The following is a 19,797-nucleotide window of genomic DNA, read 5'->3' as shown; positions in this document are numbered from 1 at the left end:
TGGTTGGTTAGTTGCTTCCTTCTCTCCTCCTTATCCCTAGCAGCCCCACCCCTTGCCTGCCGTAAAGCTGCCGCTCATTCGCGACAGTTAAAGGAGGCGTGCCGATCGAAGCTGGGACCCGTCTCCGATTGGCCTCGCTCACTTTTCCCTCAGCTTCCCCGCGGCGCCTTCCAATGCCCCGCCCCTAGCGGAGGGACTCAAAGCGGTTGCTAAGAGACACTGTACGCCGAATGGGGCCTCTGCGCATGCGGAAGGAGGGGCCAGCTTGTACTTTCCGTGAACTACGGTGGCCTGGAGGGGGCCGGTGTTCGCTGGAATGGCGGTGTGATGGCAAGGTTCCTTGAATGAGATCTCTGACAGGTAACGGGGATCGGCCGCTGAGCTCGGTGGCCGGGGAGCCGTGTTTGCGGCCGACTAAGAGGCTGGCCTAAGGATTTAAGGTTGGGGAAGCGGCGGTTCCAGGAAGCGAAGAGAGGGGCGCCTTGTCCTACCGCTCCTCGGCGCTTTTCAGTCTGGAGCGCCGGGTCCTGGGCTCGTCTCTGCCCCTTACGCCCCGTTAACTACCAGGCAGAGCATACCTCGCCGAGCGCGGAAGAGAGACTGTCTTTGGAGCGGCGGTGACTCTTCAGGGGCTTTTCCTCATGAGGATAGCGACCTTCACGGATTGCTGTGGATGAAGGGGGAAAGAAGACAGAAAACGTACGGGATGGACATGTTTATTAAGTGCATTTATTCATTCAAGCAACCGTTCACTGGCCGGACTCTGTTCATGCGGTCAGAGAAACAAAGGTGACTAAGAGATGCATATACTCGTGCCCTTGGAGCTTTCACTTTTAACAGGGGAGACAGAAAAACACAAAATTAACATTCGGATATATTATGTAAAGGAAATCCAGCAGGATAATGGCATCGAGTGTGTCTGGGACGTGATGGCTATTTTAGACAGGTAGTCCGGGAAAGCTCTTTGAGGAAGCGACGTTTCCGCAGCGATCTGAATGTGGAGGATCCGGCCACGCCAAGATCTGGGGGGAAGAATTTTGCAGGCGGAGAGAACCAAAGCGCAAAGCCTCTGACGCTGGAATAACCTTTGCTGTTGATAGGAACTGCAAGAAAGGCCAGCTGGTCCAGCAGAGTGAGTAAGCGGGGAGAATGCTTGGTAATGAGGTTGGGGGTGTGGGACAGCCTGCAGATCTTGCAGGGCCTGCAAGGACCTGCGAGAAGTCACTGTACCTTATTTACGTTTTGAAAAGATCTCTGAGAACTTCAAGGAGAAGACCAGCTGGGAGACGGGTTCCCGCAAATATGGAAGCCTGGACAGAGAGTTGACATTATTTTAAACGAAATCACCCAATACACCAGATATTTGGCTATCACCAGTGTCCTAATTATATAAGAAAAGAAACTTCAATATATGAACTGCTCTATGCAATAAAAACATACTAAGATGTTGTATTGCAGATGGCGGGGGGCGCTACAGGCACTTCCAGTTTACCCCAATATTTGCTTTTACATTTTCATTCATTCAGAAATACTCCTGAGCTACCTATTGGCTTATGTAGGCAAACGGGGCTCAGCCCTGCCCAAGGAAGCTTATAATCAAGTGTGAATCAAACTAGAAGATAGTTACAGGCGATGCAGCAAGACCAAAGCTGTGCTATATGCTGACAGAGCATTTGACAGGGACCCCACCCCTGACTTGGGTATACAGACCGCCTCCCGGAGACGGGAGCTTTCCAAGTTGAAGGCTGAGAGTGGGAAGTAGAAAACTGAGTATGATTTAGTCAAAAACAATGGGCTAGGCAAAGTTTGAGACACAGTGTTTCTGAAGAACTCAGAGAAAGGCCGGAACTTCGTTTGTGGGCCGCTGATGTGTGGCGACTCCAATGGTCAGTTCTTGAAGGGCGTACAAAGCCATGGTCAGGGGTTTGGACTTGATCCTAAGGAAAGGGGTTTTTAGAAGGAAGTGGGTATAGGGTAGGCCACGGAACGACCACTTAGCAAGGAATCAGTTGGAGTTGTCCAGTGTGGGCGTGGTAGGCTGTGGTAGTGGCGGTGAGGATGGAGGGGAGTGCGGGAAGGAATGGTCCTGCCAGATGTGTAGGTTTCTAGTGTGGGTGACCAGGAGATACAGATGCCGTATGCTGAGGTATGGGAAGTACGGTGGAAAACAAGCTTAAGGGGCCGTCGGTGACTTGAGTTTATGCTGACGGTGCCTGGGGGAAACTCCCAAGTGGATCTCTGCAGTAGCATTTGGATACCCGAGTACAGAGCCCAGAGGAGAGCTAGGCTCTGGCTGGGGATTCTGGACTTGCTAGTGTGGAGGTTATTGTAACACTGCATTACAGTGCGGGGTCAGGAAGCGCGATGCCTCCGGATTGCCCGAAGATTGCTTTGGTGATCCAAGGTCCTTTATGGTTCCACAGGAGTTTCAGGGTTGTTTGCTCTACTGCTGAAAAATGCCGTCACAATTTTGATAGGGATTGTGTTGAATCTGTAAATTACTTTGGGTAGAATGGACATTTCAACCATATTGACTCCTCCAGTCCATGAGCATGGAATGTCTTTCCATTTATTTGTGTCTTCCTTAATTAGTTTCATTAAAATCTTGCTTTATACAAGTTTTTTACATCTTTGGCTAAATTTATTTGCAGGTATTTTTATTCTTTTTAATGCAATCGTAAATAAGTAAATATGATTGTTTTCTTAATTTCTCTTTCTGGTATGCATTATTAGTATATAGAAATGCAAGAGATTTTTGTATATTGAGTTCGTATCTGGCGACATTCCTGAATAGTACTTCTAGCAGCATTTTGGTGGAGTCTTTAGGATTTTCTATATATAATATGTCATCTGCATGTAGTGACAGTTTTACTTCTTTCCAGTTTAGATGGCTTTTGTTTCTTTTTCTTGCCAAATTGCTCAGGCTAGAACTTTTAATACTGTTTTGAGTAGTAGTGGCGAGAATAGACACCTTTGTCTTGTTCCTGATCTTAGATGAAAAGCTTTCTGTTTTTCCCCATTGAGTATGATGTTGGCAGTGGCCTTGCCATATATGGCCTTTATTGTGTTGAGGTATGTTCTCTCTACACCCACTTTGTATCAAAAAGGATGTTGAATTTTGTCAAATGCTTTTTCCTGCATTATTAAGGTGATCATATGATTTTTATCCTTTATTGTGTTAATGTGGCACATCATGCTGAGCAATCTGCAGACGTTGAAACATCTTTTGTGTCCCTGGAATAAATCCCACTTGATCATGGTGTGTGATCCTTTTAATACATTTTCAAATTTGGTGCTAATAATTTTGTTAAGGATTTTTTTTTTCATCAGTGTTCATAATTTTCTTGTGGTGCCCTTGTCTGCATGTCTGGATTTGGTATCAGGGTAACACTGACTTTGTAAAATGAGTTTGGAAGTGTTCCCTCCTCTTTTGTAATTTTGGAAGAGTTCATGAAGGGTTTGGTGTCCGTTCTTCTTTACATGTTCGGTAGCATTCCCTCTGAAGCCACCTGGTCCCGGACTTTTGAGTGTTGGGAGGTTTTCGATGACTGATTCAGTCTTCTAAGTAGTCATCTGCCTGTTCAGAATTTCTGTTTCTTCACAATGCAGTCTTGATAGGTTATATATTTCTAGGAATTTATTTCTTCTAGGTTGTTCAGTTTGTTGGCATAGAGAATGATGTTCAAGCGTGAAACAGGAGGAAAAGTGGCAGAGCTTTCTAGGCAGAGGGAACGGCATTATATCAAGACCCAGAGCCAGAAAGGCACCTTTCAAGGGACGAAATGAAGCAGTATTGGCATCCTCTCACTGGATTGTATAGGTGTTTTCACCATAAAAGCCTTGGGCTTTCTAAAACCTTTGAGCGTGTACTGCTTTGCCGAGATGGGACAGGTAACCTTATTTTCTCCAGTGAAAATCGAATCTCATTTGTCTGTACAGCATTCAGAATTCAGGAATTCTGAGTGTGATGTAGGTAGTCCCATTTGTCACATTGATGGAGGGTCCTGCCACCGGGGTTGGGTTTTCTTGGGGGGTGGGGCAGGAGGAGGAGGGAAAGGGGCATAGATTGGGAAAGGGGAATGAGTGAAGAAACACTTCATTCTGAAGCATCCCTTAAAAGGTAGAACCATAATTTAGCAACTAAGGGTAGAAACGTCTTGTTTTTAGTATTGATACACTAGAGGTTTTCCATTTTTCAAAAAAAACCCCAAAAAAACAGAAAAGCAAAAAAACTGCATGGCATTATCGTGACGGAATACAAACCTAATGCTCTCAGATTCCTTACCAGTCTAATTGGGTAGGTTGGTCAGTGCTTATCGAAGTAGAGTCTCTGGTCCTGTTCGTTCTTGGGCACTCTTCGCACCCACAGAATCAGAACTGCCGAGTCCCAGCTCTTGTGTTCCAACGAGCCTCCCAGAGGATTTGGAAGCTAGAGCTGGACCCACTGGTCTAGATCATCTCTGAGACTTGTTTTCTGGAACCAAAGTGCTCTGATTGGAAAGTTCCTCATTTGCACTATGCAAAAAAGTTTGCCCTGGGAATAGTCAGTTTAACAGCACGGTCTGGAAAAGTTCCATGGGGTTATTTTCTGGTGATCAAGTTTATATTACATGCTGCCATCCCTCTGTTACTCCATCCAGGCTTCTGAGAGCAAGACTACTTCATTACTTGTCCAAAACCAATACAGGCTCTTCATGAGTTTATCCAGCAGGTGAACCAGGATGGCCCCAGAGGAGCTGTCAAGTTCAGATGAGTGTGACCTCTTGCTTTTGCCCTGCGTCCCATCTCCGAGACTGCGCCCTCTCCCCTGCTCCCACCCGGAGGCCCCACACCTGTTAGCAGGTGCTTACTACATTTCTTACCAAGAATCCGGCATCGCGGTATTATTTCCAATAGCCAAGCTACAGAAACAACCTCAGTGCCCATCCATGGATGAATGAATGAGTAAAGAAACAAACAGAAACCCGCCAAGCTCGTAGATGCAGAATAGGTTGGTGTTTGTCAGAGTTGGGGCCCGGAGGAGTGGGAGCAAATGGGTGAAGGTGGAAAAAGGTACAAACTTCATTAAGTCCCAGGGAGGTAATGTACAACATGGCGACTATGGTTAGTATTGTCACTATGCATATTTGAAAGTTTCGGAGAGCACAGACCTTAAAAGCTCTCATCACAAAAAGTAATTCTTTTTGGAACTGTGTATGTTGGTGGACGTTACTAGAGTTACTGTGGTGGCCGTTTATATTTATATGTATTTGAACACCTGAAACTAATATAATTGTGTAAGCCAGTTATAGCTCAATAGAAAGCAAGAAGAATCTGGTAAGCAGTGTTTTATATTTGTGCCTATCTCAAGTTGTTGCCCCCTTAAAAATGGGGGAGGAGTATAGTTTGTTTTTTTTCCTCAAAATCAAGCCACGTTCATTTATTTTTTAGAAGCAGCCTTATAAAGAAAAAAAAAGTAAAATAAACATAAAAGAGGAGAGGCAGCCTTACATCGTAAACAGAAGTGCAGGGGAAGGGAAAGAGGTGTGCAGAGCTGGCGGGCCGTGGGGCCCTCCCGTCACGCGCTGACACGCTTAACAGAGCCAGCTGTGGCATTAGAGATACGGGCAGATGTTCACTGGGGCTTATTACAGGGACAGTCACCTGTAATTGAACCCTGCCAGTACCCTGTGACCTGGGTGCTGTCAATATGCCCCCTGAACGCAGAAGGAGACTGAGGCTTGGAGGATTATGTGGTGAAGCCACTTGACTCAATCCCAGATCTCAGGCTCTTACGTATAGACCAGAAAAACACTTACCCGCTGGCCTTCATCATATCTTTTAAGCCTTTTGTCTATGACTTAATTATCAGGCTTTCCCTTCATGCTAAATAGGATAAAATCCTGACCTGTATCTGAGTTCTACGGGTAAGAGTTTTTAATAAAAAGATGGTTTACCGGCACGTGGTGGGTTCAAATATCGTCAGTGCTTCAGCAAGTAACCTGGAAACTAGTTACAATAGAAGTAAAAATTATTGGGCCCGGTCCCAGAACTACCGCATCTGAAATCCCTGGGGTACGTATGGCCCTGCAGAGTTCCGGGTGGTTCTGGGGCAGCTGAAACGTGAGCACCATTGTTTTAAGGAAAAGGGGGGGGATGCTGGTGTACTCCTGGGGCTTGTAACTGCCCCTACCTGCGTTAGGCCCGGAGGTAAATAGAAGGCGGAGTTCCTGAAACCTGAAAGAGCTACCTCCCCCGCATCCCATCCCCTCCCCTCCCCGCAGTTCCTGCTGGAGCCTGTCCGGGCTGGGAGAAAGGCGAAGAGTCTAACTAGCAGGGCAAAGGGAAGGAACCCAGCATGAGGCAGGCTCTTTGGAAGGTATCTCTTCCCCCCTCCTTTCTATAGGGGAGGGAGGCGCTTTTGAAATCAAAGCTCATCAGCTTTGATGGCCCAAGTGATAGGGACGTTGGGAACCTCTGTCCTTTCCGTTTAGGGGCTTAACCACCCGCATCAGCCTCCCCTAACCTCGGCCCGATATCCAGGCCTCGCCCACCTCCCTAAACGTCCCGTTGAGTCCTAACCAGGCAGGGGATCAGAATCCTAGAAGACAGCCCTGTTTAGAGCACCCCAACCTCTCTCTGCTTGGAGAATCTCAGCATCCTCGTCAATGGAGCGATATAGACTTAGGAAGCTACAGGCTCTGAAATTCGACTTTCTGGGTTCAAATCCCGACTCTGCCACTGAACTAGCTCCATAACCGGATCTCTGGGTGCCTTACTTTCCTCATCTGTGACATGGGCCTGATAAGGAAGTATCCACCTCACGTGGTGGTGGTGAAGCAGTTAATCACTTAGAATAGCGTCTCATACGTATGATAGGCACATGATGAAATTAGGAATTACGATTCCTAAATCAACTGTATGTGAAGGTGGTTGGGAAATCCATTCTTTTTATGTCAAGACACACAGGGTTCTTCAGTAATAGAATGTAAACTTAAAATAGTTTCCAGTGTTTAAACAGTGCACGAGAGACTTCAGATTCCATGCTTGTAAGGGGTAACCCCCTGGCCCCTGGCGTGGAAGTTTGCTGTCTTCTGCCAAGAGGAATTTTCTGAGAAAACTCGGAGAAGCACTCACTTGCCCTAATGAGGCCGCTCCTAATACTTGTTTCCTTTCTGGGCCCCACAGCTCGCTCTCTCTCTCTCTCTCTCTCTCTCTCTCTCTCTCTCATTTATCACTCTGGCTGGCTTCATAGCTCCCCAGCTTGCTGAGCACCCTTCCCCAGACACCTTTGCCTTGTTAGAGTCTCTGAAAAACCGGGTGCCTGAGGGGTCACCTTCCTCCAGGTCAAGATGGCAATGCAGCTTGAGGCCACCAACCGTGGAGCCGCCACTTCAGGGGGAAAAAAAAAAAGTGTGGTTTAAATTCCCTAGTTTTCTCAAAATGTGCCCTTTCTTTTGATGCTATAATTGGTTGTTGTTTTTGCAAAAAACAACAAAGACTAAAAAAAAAAACAACAACTGCAGTTCTCAATGCTCAGTGGGCTGCCCACAGACATTTATTTTAATGCGGGTTGCTCTGGCCAGCATTAATGTTTTAAAAGACTGTAATTAGGAGGTTTATGCTGAGTCACAACAGAAGCAGCGTAGCCCCTATTTTCTTCATTCGTCTGTTACCTGCCTGGCATTGTGACCCCTAGTGGAGGCTTGGTTGTTTTCCTCTGCCTGTAAAGGGTCATTTTGAATCTGTATCTTAATTGAAAGTTTCTAACTTTTCAGTCTGATTTCTCCCAACCATCCTTGGCAAAGGCCGTGATGGGAAACAGCTCATTCCCACCCCCACCCCCACCCACCCCTGCCAAATACCTTTGTTTGTTTATTGGCATTCGCTTTTTTGTGTGTGTGCTGAAATGGAATCATTTGACATGGCCCTTTTTGTAGGTGGAAAGTGTTTAAATAACAGCAATTTTATTCTCCTTTAGGGTGAAACTTAAGGACCTTAGATTTATATATTCTTAGAATGATTTTACTGCTATAGCATTGAAATAAAAATAATTCCATTTGTGGCGGAAATGATGATAAGTTCAGAATGTGTTATGAGTTATAACCTAAAATAGTCTGTTGTCATAGAGTATTTGACATAAAAATATCAGTAGTTTATTGGGAAGAAATGGGTACAATGGAGATAGGCTTTGAAGTGGAATATGAAAACTAATTTCCGACGGGTGGCTGACAAAATAAACAAGACAATTAAAGAGATGATTGTATCTAGGCTGTTGCAACAGGAAAATGCTCATTACTGGGAAACCTCTCAAAGGAGGAAAAATGACCAGTTTTATGAAACAAGGGTATCCTCAGTGAGGAAGGGTGGCCATGAGTCCTATCGGGAGTGTGGCCATTCCTGGGCAGCCCTGTCTTGGAACACCTGTGCTTGTCCATTTCTGATTTCTGGAACTGCAGGGCTCAGGTCAAGTTTCTCACTGTTCAAGGGAACAGGGTTGCTGATGCTTAGTTATGTTGTAAATCACAGGGCATGCACTCTGCAGTTTGAAAATAGGAATCAGAGGAAACGTAACAAAAATGTTGTTCGTAACTTTATGTACAACTCTATAGGCTTCTTAATATTTATTTCTGCACCAGAGGACTAAAATAGGGCAGCTCTGTCTTCTGGGGGTGATCAGGAACTGAAACTCCTTGGAAGCTAAAAAGCACGGGGCAGAAACCAGTGGAGAGGGAGGTTTGCAGACCGAGGGCAGGTCTGTGGGCCTTATGGCGTGGGTGGGACCCAGTATAAATAGGGTTGGGGGGAGCCCTCTAAGAGGTCTCTTCTTGTGAGGAAGGAGGTTCAGCGTGGATAGGGCATTCACAAATGAGCCAGGAAACTGTGGATTTTGTTCAAGGATAAATGAGGACATCATCATCATGACCCACATAAAAGGAATGGGTGTCCATCATCTTATTTAAATCATGAATTCGTGAAAGAACCAGGTAGATGGCACGACCATTTCTACAGTTAAAGAACCACAACTGTACCCGGAGGAACTGAAGGTTGAGATGTGTTTATAAACACAAGCGAAGCTGGCTTTTCCCGCTGCAGGGACGTTGGCCTCTGCACTAGCCGTACATTTGCATGTGTATAGACGAGATCATTTGCATTGCTATTGGCTGTAATTTACCGAGGTGTAAAGTAGCTGCTAGGGGCGGGCAGAACTTAGCCTCTTGGGACCAGATAATTCCCAGAGGCTCGGGCCTTTCATTGAAAGGATATTTGCTAACTTCTGCTTGTGCCAGAGTCTTCAAGTTTTCCTTGCCCTGCTTACTCTATAGTAACTGCACTCCCTCTGATAATCATCTGTAACTGATTGCCGTTCTCTCCTCTTTGGAAGTCATCTCTGACCCTACACCAGGGGTGTCAAACTCATTGTCACCGGGGGCCACATCAGCGTTGTGGTTGCCTTCAAAGGGCCGAATGGAATTTTAGGACTGTGGAAATGTAACTACTCCTTAGCTAGGGGCAAGGAGTCCGGCACTGAACAAGGTGCCAGGCCCAATAAAACCAGATGGAAGGCCAGATTCAGCCCGCAGGCCTTGTGTTTGCCACCTATGCCCTAAATGGTTCTGGGACAACGAGATGTCCACATTTGCATCTGGTTACAAAAGACAGTTTACTCACGTTTGGATTGCTTTGTCTTAACATCTTGTGTCTCTCCTGGGATGGCAGTTTTGTAACTTTTATGTAATGGTTGAAGTGATGACCAAGATCTCTTTGTATTATGTAACTTGAAGCTGGAAATTAATCAGCGATAAGCACATAGCTTCCTAACTTTAGGTCTTCATGTATAAGTTAGTGGAAGGTGGAGGAGGTTCATGAATTGGAGTTTGCTAGGTGGTTTCCAACCTGGAGGATTTCACCTCCCCAGGGAGCGCTAGTGTTAGTGGGTGAGGGCCAGGGATGCTGCTCCACTTCCCACAATGCACAGGGGCGCTTCTCCAGCAATGCTACCAGCAGCAAGCGTGAGAAACCGTGTTAGCCCTTTGAAGATGGTTAGAGGAACGCTGTGATAAAATTAGAGATAATTTTTATGGCCTTAAATCTGTTTGGAAAACATACATTTTTGTTTTTATGGACTTCAAACAATGTTCTTTTTACCAACACTCCATTTTAGAAATCAAGCAACCAGCGTGACCTTTAATTCAAGAGACTAAATGACTCAGTGGAAACAGATACCTTTCCCTTATACTATGGTGTATGTAACACTTATAATTTTAAAATTACTGTTCCTATTTTAGGTTTCACCGAAGAGACACACCTTACAGATTCGTCACATTTCTAAGTTCCGTAAGTTACCATTTGGAATTGTCAAACTTCCTAGAAGATATATTTTGGCTATCAAAATGGAAGATTTCTTGGGAGCTCTAGAACAATTATACAAGAAGGTACTACATGGAGCCGCCCTTGAACATGACACCCAGGGCTACGTCTGTTATCTCAACCCCGCGTGGCCAGACCAAGATGGCTCCACAGCCAGCTCCTCCGCATGCGCAGACAGCCCTGGCGTCCGGGGCGAGTGCCAGCAGTCCCCCGCCACTTTGAGTCCCACCTCCACAGCCCCCATGGGTTTGAAGAGCAGGGCCCACGAAACAGCACTCCTTCAGCTAACTGTGGTCCAGGTGATGGTGACCAGGATACTGTCTGTCGAGACCGCATTCCATGCCAAACAGAGATACAGAGAGATCGTGAAAATTCTCTTACAGTCCTCTGACTTTGATTCTAAATTAGTAAGCCATTTGCTTTTTATAGGTTAAATATTTTTTCGGATCTGCATTTTTAAAATAATAGTTTGAAAACCAGGATCAGTAGTGGGTAAATTTATTTTGTTTTCCTGTAGACCTGTATGTTCCAAAGCTCCGATAAACTGTTATCTCACATGGCTGCGAAGTGCCTTGCGTTGCTTCTGTATTTCCGATTGAAAGAAAAGGTCAGTAATCAAACTACGTTATTGTGCCACTTCTAGTTTCTTTAAAATTACTCTTTGGCATCCAGTTTTACCCTTCAAATATTTGAATCAATGACACATTTGCTAACATAGTAGCCTGTAAATCCACAAAAGTATAAGAATGCAATAATATGATGGTGACTTGTATCGAGGATTAGAGTCTTAAATATGTTGTAACTCATTATAAATCAGACTCTTAACCCGAGGTCGGGGGTGGTTTCAGGTCAGAGGGTCTGTAACCTCAGATTCTCAAAGGAGTAGGTAGGCTTAAATGAATGAATGAATGGATGGATGGATGGTTAGGAACCGGTGCCTGAGACCAAGACCATTTCTACAGGTTACTATAAATAAATTCTAAGAATGGTCCTCAGCATAATGAAAAAAATTACTAAATTGAACATCACATTTTTCTCTTCCTTCTGAATTAGTTAATCTAAGCTTCTACTGACTTTCAGCTACAAATGCTTGTTCCTTTCTGAAAATAACATTATTTTCTGAATGCCAAAAAATGTGGTATGTGCGGCAGAAAATTTGGAAAATGAGAAAAATATAAAGAGCAAAATAAAAATTGCACATTTCACCACCTAGAGATAACCACTGCTGATATTTTCTTGTTCCCTTTTGGTCCTTTATTTCTATGACATACTGAATTTTGACTTAAAGAATATTGAGATATCTGTGTCCTTGTTTTAACAAATATACTTTAAAAGAAAAACAGAGCTGTGCAGAGTTGTAATGTGTAAAATAGGTGATTTGTAATCATAAAGAAAATATTATAATTTACCACTTTTTAAAATGTGCTCACTTGTAGATAACGTTAAGTAATTCCTGGATTGCTTTTTGCCAAAGAAATCTTTCTGAATACTCTGAAAATGAGGAAGTAGTGTACTGCCTCTACACTCTTACTGCTGTGATAAAAGAAATCTTCAAAGACACACATTCACGAAAAACAGGTATTGTATTCCCCGTAAGCAATCGTCATTATCTGGCTCCCAAGGAGAATTTGTACTTAGAACAAAGAGTAAAACTTACTTTACCACATGTGATCTGTCCTGAAGTATGAAAAACTAAAGAATCTCACCCCCTTTTTTTGATCAAGGATACCTTTTTAAAGGAAAACAAATTTAAAGCTTTCCATTATTATATATCCCGAGCATAATCAGATGCTATGGTTATTTGTAAAGTGGATATGAACTGTGGCTGTTAGCTGTTAGTGTATCTTCATTTGTTCACATTGGAGGTAAACAATGCTATACTTTTTCGTCTTGTAAAGCGATACCATTGATAAAAATTGAATAGTAAAAGTGTGTTTTTAAGAAGGCTGTGTTTTTCCTCTTGTTCATAATTACTCTTTCTTAATTGCAGAAATTCTAAAGCAGTTCCTGACTCCTTTGGATTCGACTTTTGAAGTCTTTTACAATTCCTTATTTTCTCAGCATTTGGCAAACCTCCAAGACACTTCTAAAATAGTGAACAGCTTGATATATTTTCTGGAATTGCTTGAACTTCTTATAGCTTCCAGGATCCACCTGGGGTTGCATTTCCCCTGCCAGAGGATTTTCTTTTTGAAACCTTCCTGTGTACTGCACGTTATTACCTGGCCGATCCAGGCCTTCGTCAAAAGAAAGTTCATCATTTTCATTAAAAAGTGCCTTCTCTGGAAAGTGGGCGAAGACCTTTGTCGGGGACCTGTCGCTGCCTTCATGCCACCAGATGAGCATTTAGATGGGGACATGCTGGCCCTAGCTGATGCTGTTCTGCAAGCTGTGGGTTCGGGTTTACTGAAGACTTTGTCTGTCCGTGGGAAACCTTCCTGCTTTGGTGGTGGTGAAGTTCAGCCTGGCTGTGAGTGTCTCCCTGGTCCAGATCACGTGATCCTGAGAGCAGCCAGCTTGCTGCTTATTAAATCCTTAGACATCAAGTTTCAAAACTGTGCTTCAGCAAAGGAAATGAAAGGTAATTCTCCTAACTCCTTTAGCATGCAAAATAATGGGTAATTACTAAAATAAAATTATTCATAATTATCAAATCTAAGAACTATACTTCTACTAATTTAAGCTATTGTATATGAAATCCAAGTAATAATTTATCAGATTTTCCTAAAAAACAAAACAAAACAAAAGAAAATTAGAATTACCTTAAGAAACGCCTGCTTTTGAGGGGGGCTAAGCTGATTTGCATAGCATAATTAATGACTAGGGTTAAAAAAAGGGAGGTGTTATTAAGTCACTGCAAAGTTAGTGACATGAGTCCACTCATATGTGGATATCTGTAGTATTTTCAAATTTTTCTTCATAAAATTGATATATCTACTAATGTGTAGAAAGTTATGTTGATGGAGAAATTGTTGCATATAATTTTCACCTCAGAGTCCAGGGACCACCATTTAAAGTATGATATTCAATTGAGGTGTTTGGCTGTCTTCGTTTTCCTCCTTTTCATTCGAGAAAAATGAAGAGTAAGCATCTCTAAACAGGCAGCACATGGTTTTAGTGACAGGTTTGACTTGTAAGCAGTTGCTTCCCTGAATTGCTTTGGACAACATTTTGCTGGTACTATTTATTGGATATGATTCTGTGCAGTTATAATTCACAACACTAGGTGGCGTGTGTTATATAATTCAGAGTTCTAAATTGCAGTCGAAACTCCCCAAAACTTCTTTGCTTTTTGTGCCTGATAGTAGTACTGTCTTTAAATGCTTTAAACAAACAAAAAATTTTTGTTACTTTTAAAGCAAAATTATTTTCGTTTTGTTGCATTGTTGCCACTAGTAACAGACAGCTGTTGTCTACTGCTCACTCTGTTGTCTGCCGCTCATTCATTTACATGCTTTTGGCAAGAATTCATGTAGCTTTTATTTCTCAAAGATGACTGGTTATTTGGCAATTGTAGCAAATAGACAATCTGCCTGTACATTTTAACAGTATTCTATCGAGTGAGTCACTTTTTTTCTCTGAAGCTGTTTCCTAATTTGCAAATTGAGATAATCCCTAACTTGGAGACATTTGGAAGTGTGAATTATAATAATGCATTTTTTAAAGATTGTATTTATTTATTTTAAGAGAAGGGGAAGGGAGGGAGAAAGAGGAAGAGAGAAACATCAATGTGCGGTTGCCTCTCACACTCCCCCTACTGGGGATCTGGCCTGCAACCCAGGCATGTGCCCTGACTGGGAATCGAACCGGCAACCATTTGCTTCACAGGCTGGCATGCAATCCACTGAGCCACACCAGCCAGAGCTAATAACTATCATTATGTATAAGATAGGTAGGCAAAATATGAATGTACTCATAAACTGTTGCCTATGCTTTGAAATTGTTATTTTTTGAAGTTGATTTACAGAGGTTCATGTCGGAGTTGCTGGCCTTCTTAAAGCCCCACCTTGAGCCCTCTGTGCGGTCACAGCATCCGTGCGAGTGGCTGTCCCGGGTCTTCATAGAACAAGATGATGACATGCTGGAGGCTGCCAAAGCGTCCATGGGCATCTTCCTAAAACTGAGCAGGTCGGTATGTTTTAAAGTGATTTTACTAACTGCGTGCCAGGAAAGCAGACAACATTTTTAATACCGTTGCTGGACCTACTATTTACTTTCCATCATTAGAAGGGGAAAAAAAATTCCCTAACAAGCTTGTGGTTTCCTTATAAGTTCCAGTTCCTTTCTTTTAACTCAGCCCCGCATGAAAACGAGATTGCTCCTGAGCACTCATTGAAAACTTGGTGGGCCAGGCAGAACCAGACTGGGATCAGAGAACACGGGCTCTGGCGTGGCCTCACCACTGTGCCGCCCATGCAGTACAGAGCAACTGATCTTCCTCTAACTGATGTTTGAGGACTGTGTTTACCTCTCAGACTATCTCCTCCACACTGAGCTCCTACAAGGTGACTTTTGCCTTTGTAAAGACAAGTCCAAACCAGTTAGTCATCAAAGAAGCTGTTCGGAGTCTTCATCTGAGTGTAGAGTTGAACTGGAGCAGATAACGTCTTGAGGCAAATCTCTGAAATCGATTATGAAGTTATGTCACTGATGGCATTTTATACTGATCCTGTTTCTGTTTATTAAAACAGCTGTGCTTGGGGTCCTATCTTCTCGTGGCAAATAACCTGTAGTTGGTTGTGAAGTTAATAACTGATGACCTTGTACACGATTTCTGCTCCTGCTTTACTCCAGCCCTGACGTCCTTGCTCTATTCCCATTTCTTTCTTGGCCCCAGAGGAAGGGCCGTCTCCCTAATGATCGGCGGTGCAGTCCCACGCTGCCAGCCCTTACTGGTGTTTTGACCCTGCCGGCCCTGGCTACCTTCAGACTCGGAGTGTTTGGGGCCAGTTTCTGTAAGGGTCTAATCAAGAACACAGAATTCCTGCATGTGATTTGAATTAGGCTCAGAAACAGTCAAACACACATTTCGTCTGAACGCACATGCCTTTCAGAATAATCTTCGCTGTGCTCAAAGCCGGCTGCTTGCCACTCGGGAAGGGGGAAGCCTCTGAATTAAATTCACTTTGTATGTGAATTTCTAACTCTGTTAACCTCGGTTCATTGTGTCCAAAGAGGCATGTGTGTGTGCCATATGTATTTTTTAAGGTAATTGTATTAGTTAGGATTGTTTGGCTGTAAATGATAGAAACCAACACCAAAATTGGAATTTATTGGCTATTCTATGCAAAAATTAGAATTTATAGGCCCTTAATTGGGAATTCTAAAGGGCCAAGTTGGCATCAGGCATAACTGTGTATACTGGACTTCAACTGATGCCATTGATTATGTCTCTTTCTCTCTGTCTCACAGCTCTGGATTCATCCTCAGGCAGGGCCACTAGCAGCAGTCCCAGGGGACATCTGATTGGCTGTGTGGGTCATAGGTTCATATCAGAACCAATCATGGTGGCCAGGAGCATGGGGTACTCTGATTGGTCATCTGGGTCACATGCCCACCCCCCATCAGGAGTGTGGAAGGAACAGAAGGAAGTTGGGGTGCAGCTCCACCTTACCCTCCTTACCACACGGGATCAGTGGTAATCTGTAGGAATGGAGACATCTGGGGTCAAAGGGCGGGAGACAGAGTACTTACATTAGGCACATAAACTAGAACTACCGAAGTCAGTGATTTTGTTTATTTTATTGAGTCAGATTTATATAGAGAGTTTGTGGAGAAAGAGATGGGCTTGAATTTGTTTTTCTTTTAAAATAACACGAAGATTAAAAAAGTAATCTGGTAGGTCACTTTATTATAGGTGAATTTTATATCTGCCTAAACTTATTTTTGTAAAAAGTCATTAATCTGGGGTCTCCCGTATCTTTATTTTCAGAGAATATGAAGCTGCTGAAAGTTTGACCCAAGAAAAAGAACTGTGGCACCACCACACACACGAAAACGGCTATAACCCACACTGTATTTTTCTGTTCTTTTTAAAAAATATAGCATTTGATTCTACCGTTCTTCTGGACTTTTTGATTTCATCAGAAACTTGCTTTCTTGAATATTTTGTCAGATATTTAAAATTACTGCTCAAAGACTGGGATACATTTCTCACCATTTGCAAGGACTTTGATATAATGGACTCTAACGAGAACACTAATATTTGCGGTTGTATCTCCTCACTTGGCCAAGACCGAAGCAGCAGCCAAACAGAAATCAGCCTTTTGGCGGCTCTTGGCGGTCACAGGAATGCTCCTGCCGGTGACTCCTGGGCTGCTGGTGCTGCTTCCGAACCACAGAACCAGGTCGTCATATCCCCGGAGACCCATGCCACACCCCAGGCTAGTCGCCTGTCCCCCCCCCAAGCTTCTCAGAGCTTGGTAGATTATGACAGCTCTGATGATTCTGAAGTAGAATCCACAGACCCGTGTTTAGCAAATAGTAGACAGACATCTTTACACCAGGAAGCAGTGAAGAAAACTCAGGACATAGTCGGAACAAGCGGGGATGAAGAAGAACTTAGTCTGGAGCTTCCGTCAAGGCCTGTGTTTCTGAAAGAATCTAATACTCCTTTCTCTGTTGCTGGTGACACAGCCCCAGATAACACTGTCCATGAAGCAGGAATATCTTACAGAACAGTAAAATGCTTTGAACAGCTACAAGGTGCCATTTACCGTTTGCAGAAGAAAAATCTTTTCCCGTATAACCCAACAGCGCTTTTGAAGTTGTTGAAACAGATTGAGGCAAAATGTAATAAAAGTATGAACGCTTTGTAAAACAGTGGCATTCCATTTCCCGTAACTGTTTTGCCTTGGTGGGATAATAGTTAAAAAGAAAACCTGAAAAAAAAAAGGTTTTCTAAAGTCAGTCTTTCTTTTTGCCTGTTGGAAGCAGCCTAGTGACTTAAAAATGATCACTTAATACAGTTTTACACCACTTGAAAGGGTTCTTGTATCCATTTGCTAGGGCTGTATAACAAATTATTGCAAATTGGAGACCTGATAGAATTGATGATCTCATAGTTCTGAAGGCTACAAGTCCAACGTCAAGGCATGGCATGACCATGCTTTATCTCAAGACCCCAGGGAAGAATCCTCCCTCACCTCTTCAATAGCTGCTGGCAGTCCTGAGTGTCCCTTGACTGGTACCCGTGTCAGTCACATCTCTTCCTCCATTGTCCCTGATGCTCGTTTTCCCTGGGTGTCTGTCTGTGTTCAGTGTCCCTCGTACAAGGTCACCGGGCATTGGATCAGGGCCCGCTGTCATCCAGCGTGGCCTCATCTTAATTCGAATTACATCCACAAGTTACCCATTTCCAAATGAGGCTGCACTTACAGGTTTGGGGTGGACATGAATTCGGGGGGACACTAACCCAGTACAGTCATCATTTCCTCCAGGCTGTGTTATGTAAAAATTGTAAATCTTAGCAATTTTTTTAAAAGCAGTAATTAGCTCTATGTATATGTGTGTGGATGGTCTATGAACAGGGACTGTAACAATTTTTTAAAAAATTGTTAAACCCTAGGTCATTTTGCTATTTAGAAATCTGAAACATCCTTAATTTTTTTTTTAAATCATCCTTTTGTAGAGGAATATAAGGAAGACAGCCTACTAGACTTAAAGACTGGTAGTCAAAACAGGTCAGTATTCATTCAGGCACAAATGAAAGATCAGAGGATTGATGATTGAAATAACAGTGAGCCCTGGCTGGTGTGGCTCAGTGAATTGAGTGCTGTACTGTGAACCAAAGGGGAGCAGGTTTGATTCCCAGTCAGGGCACGGGGCTGGGTTGCGGGCCAGGTCCCCAGTAGGGGGTGCATGAGAGGCAACCACACATTGATGTTTCTCTCCCTCTCTTTCTCCTTCCATTCCCCTCTGTAAAAATAAATAAATAAAACCTTTAAAAAAATAAAATAACAATGAGATACTAATGTCAAACAATTAGAAATGCAGAGGTCAAAAAGTTTGATAACAGAGTTGGGGTATATGTTGGGGCAATTTCTACATAAATTAAAAAGAATGTCAAACAGTGTATATTCAAGTCTGGTCAATGGCATATTGTTTGTAGAAGCAAAAGACTAGAAATAAGTTAATAAGTCATAACACATACTCAGCAGAATACTTACATGAAGACTGAGCTGCACCTGTGTTGACAGATATAAAACATAGGGCGAAATATGAGTATACTGGCTGTCACTTGTTTAAGAAAAGGTGGGGCAGGAGTAATACACAGACTTATATGTGCTTTTGTGGCTTATAAAACATAAGAATCAATAAGAAAGTTGTAATAGTGGTTGCTTGGGAAACAGATGGGAAGGAGAAGATTTGACTTCTCATATATCATTTTTATTCTTTTATTTGTTTTTAACTGTGTATGTGCACTTTTTTAGTGAACATAGCTTTTTAGGAAAAAAAAAATACCACAACCAACCTCATTCTTTATGTTTCCAAGGGTACAGCAATGTTGAATGCATTAAGTCACGCATGCACAGATGTTTTTGACGTGTGTTCCTCTACGAGGTTAATAAGGAGCCATCAGCCCCTCGTTATATCTAAAATGAGAAGGAGGCGATCTGACACCGATGCTGAGTGTTGGTGTCGCAGAGCCTCCACATACATACCCTGCCCTTGGGTGTGAGTCAGTTTGTCACACGCTCACGAAGCCCCGCTGTGGGTGAAGGTGGCTGGTGCTGGCCATGCTGTCGCTACCCTCAGCCATTGAGGGGACCCAAGAGCTGTTCTGAGTTGGTCCCTACAGGAACACAAAACCAGGGATACCTGCCCTGTCGGTAACCTCACCCCTTCTCCGCATTACAGCGTATGTGCGTCTAAATGAGCACCGTGTAATGAATCTGCTGCATTGTTTTAAACTATAGCAGGTAAAGCTCACAACTTAAGCGTATATATAACTTCCCAACTTGATGATTTTTTACAGACAGCATACCTGTAGAGCCAGGACCCAGAGCAAGAAATGTTACTTATATCCCAGAAGTCTCCCTTTTCTAGTCCACCGTCCGCCCATAACTCCATCCTGAATTAAAACCACATAGATCAATCTCACCTGCTTTGGTCTTCCATATAAATGGAATCCTAGAGTACGTGTTCTTTTGTGCCTGGCTTCTTCCACGTCATTTGGGAGCGTGTTCTCATTTACCTCCCAAATAATTGTCAAGTAGCTGCATCTCAGCTATGCAGCTTCCCCACACCGTCTCTGGCACTGCCCGCGTGCGAGGATGGTGAAACCGACAAACACAGCTGGAAACAAGCCACCGGGGCAAACAGGTTCTGCGGGGCCTTGTGCAACCGGCCCCGACCTGCTTCTCCAGCCTGTGGCTCTCCCCCACCCACTGTTTCTGCAGCACCACCTCGCTCTCCTTGCACAGCCATTCATCAAGCCCCATCTTC

The 19,797-nt window shown here is 43.6% G+C and overlaps 1 protein-coding gene across 2 annotated transcripts; it reads left to right on the top strand.

The window, feature by feature from the left end:
- The first annotated feature begins 305 nt into the window (after positions 1 to 305).
- Positions 306 to 17,170, top strand: LINS1 (lines homolog 1). Of its 2 annotated transcripts, none has more exons than XM_045825090.1 (7): positions 306 to 1,132; positions 10,269 to 10,317; positions 10,868 to 10,957; positions 11,787 to 11,928; positions 12,341 to 12,931; positions 14,307 to 14,478; positions 16,283 to 17,170. In XM_045825090.1, the coding sequence occupies exons 3-7, from the start codon at positions 10,874 to 10,876 to the stop codon at positions 17,166 to 17,168; spliced, it is 1,875 nt and encodes a 624-aa protein (XP_045681046.1). In that variant the 5' UTR covers positions 306 to 1,132; positions 10,269 to 10,317; positions 10,868 to 10,873; the 3' UTR covers positions 17,169 to 17,170. The 2 variants fall into 2 exon arrangements, with proteins under 2 accessions (XP_045681046.1, XP_045681045.1); XM_045825089.1 differs by having other exon boundaries at positions 10,269 to 10,757.
- The last annotated feature ends 2,627 nt before the right edge of the window (positions 17,171 to 19,797 follow it).

This window comes from Phyllostomus hastatus, unplaced genomic scaffold (assembly GCF_019186645.2).
Source record: "Phyllostomus hastatus isolate PE091 unplaced genomic scaffold, TTU_PhHast_1.1 phas_scaffold_555, whole genome shotgun sequence".
Taxonomy (NCBI): domain Eukaryota; kingdom Metazoa; phylum Chordata; class Mammalia; order Chiroptera; family Phyllostomidae; genus Phyllostomus; species Phyllostomus hastatus.
Note: the sequence above shows the minus strand (reverse complement) of the source record. Positions and strands in the feature narration are given on the sequence as shown.

Excerpts from the sequence above, each read along its gene's own strand:
- LINS1 (XM_045825089.1), top strand. The coding sequence starts at position 10,374 with ATGGAAGATTTCTTGGGAGCTCTAGAACAATTATACAAGAAGGTACTA. Across the intron at positions 12,932-14,306 it reads TTCAGCAAAGGAAATGAAAG|TTGATTTACAGAGGTTCATG; the intron begins GTAATTCTCCTA and ends TATTTTTTGAAG. Across the intron at positions 14,479-16,282 it reads ATCTTCCTAAAACTGAGCAG|AGAATATGAAGCTGCTGAAA; the intron begins GTCGGTATGTTT and ends CTTTATTTTCAG.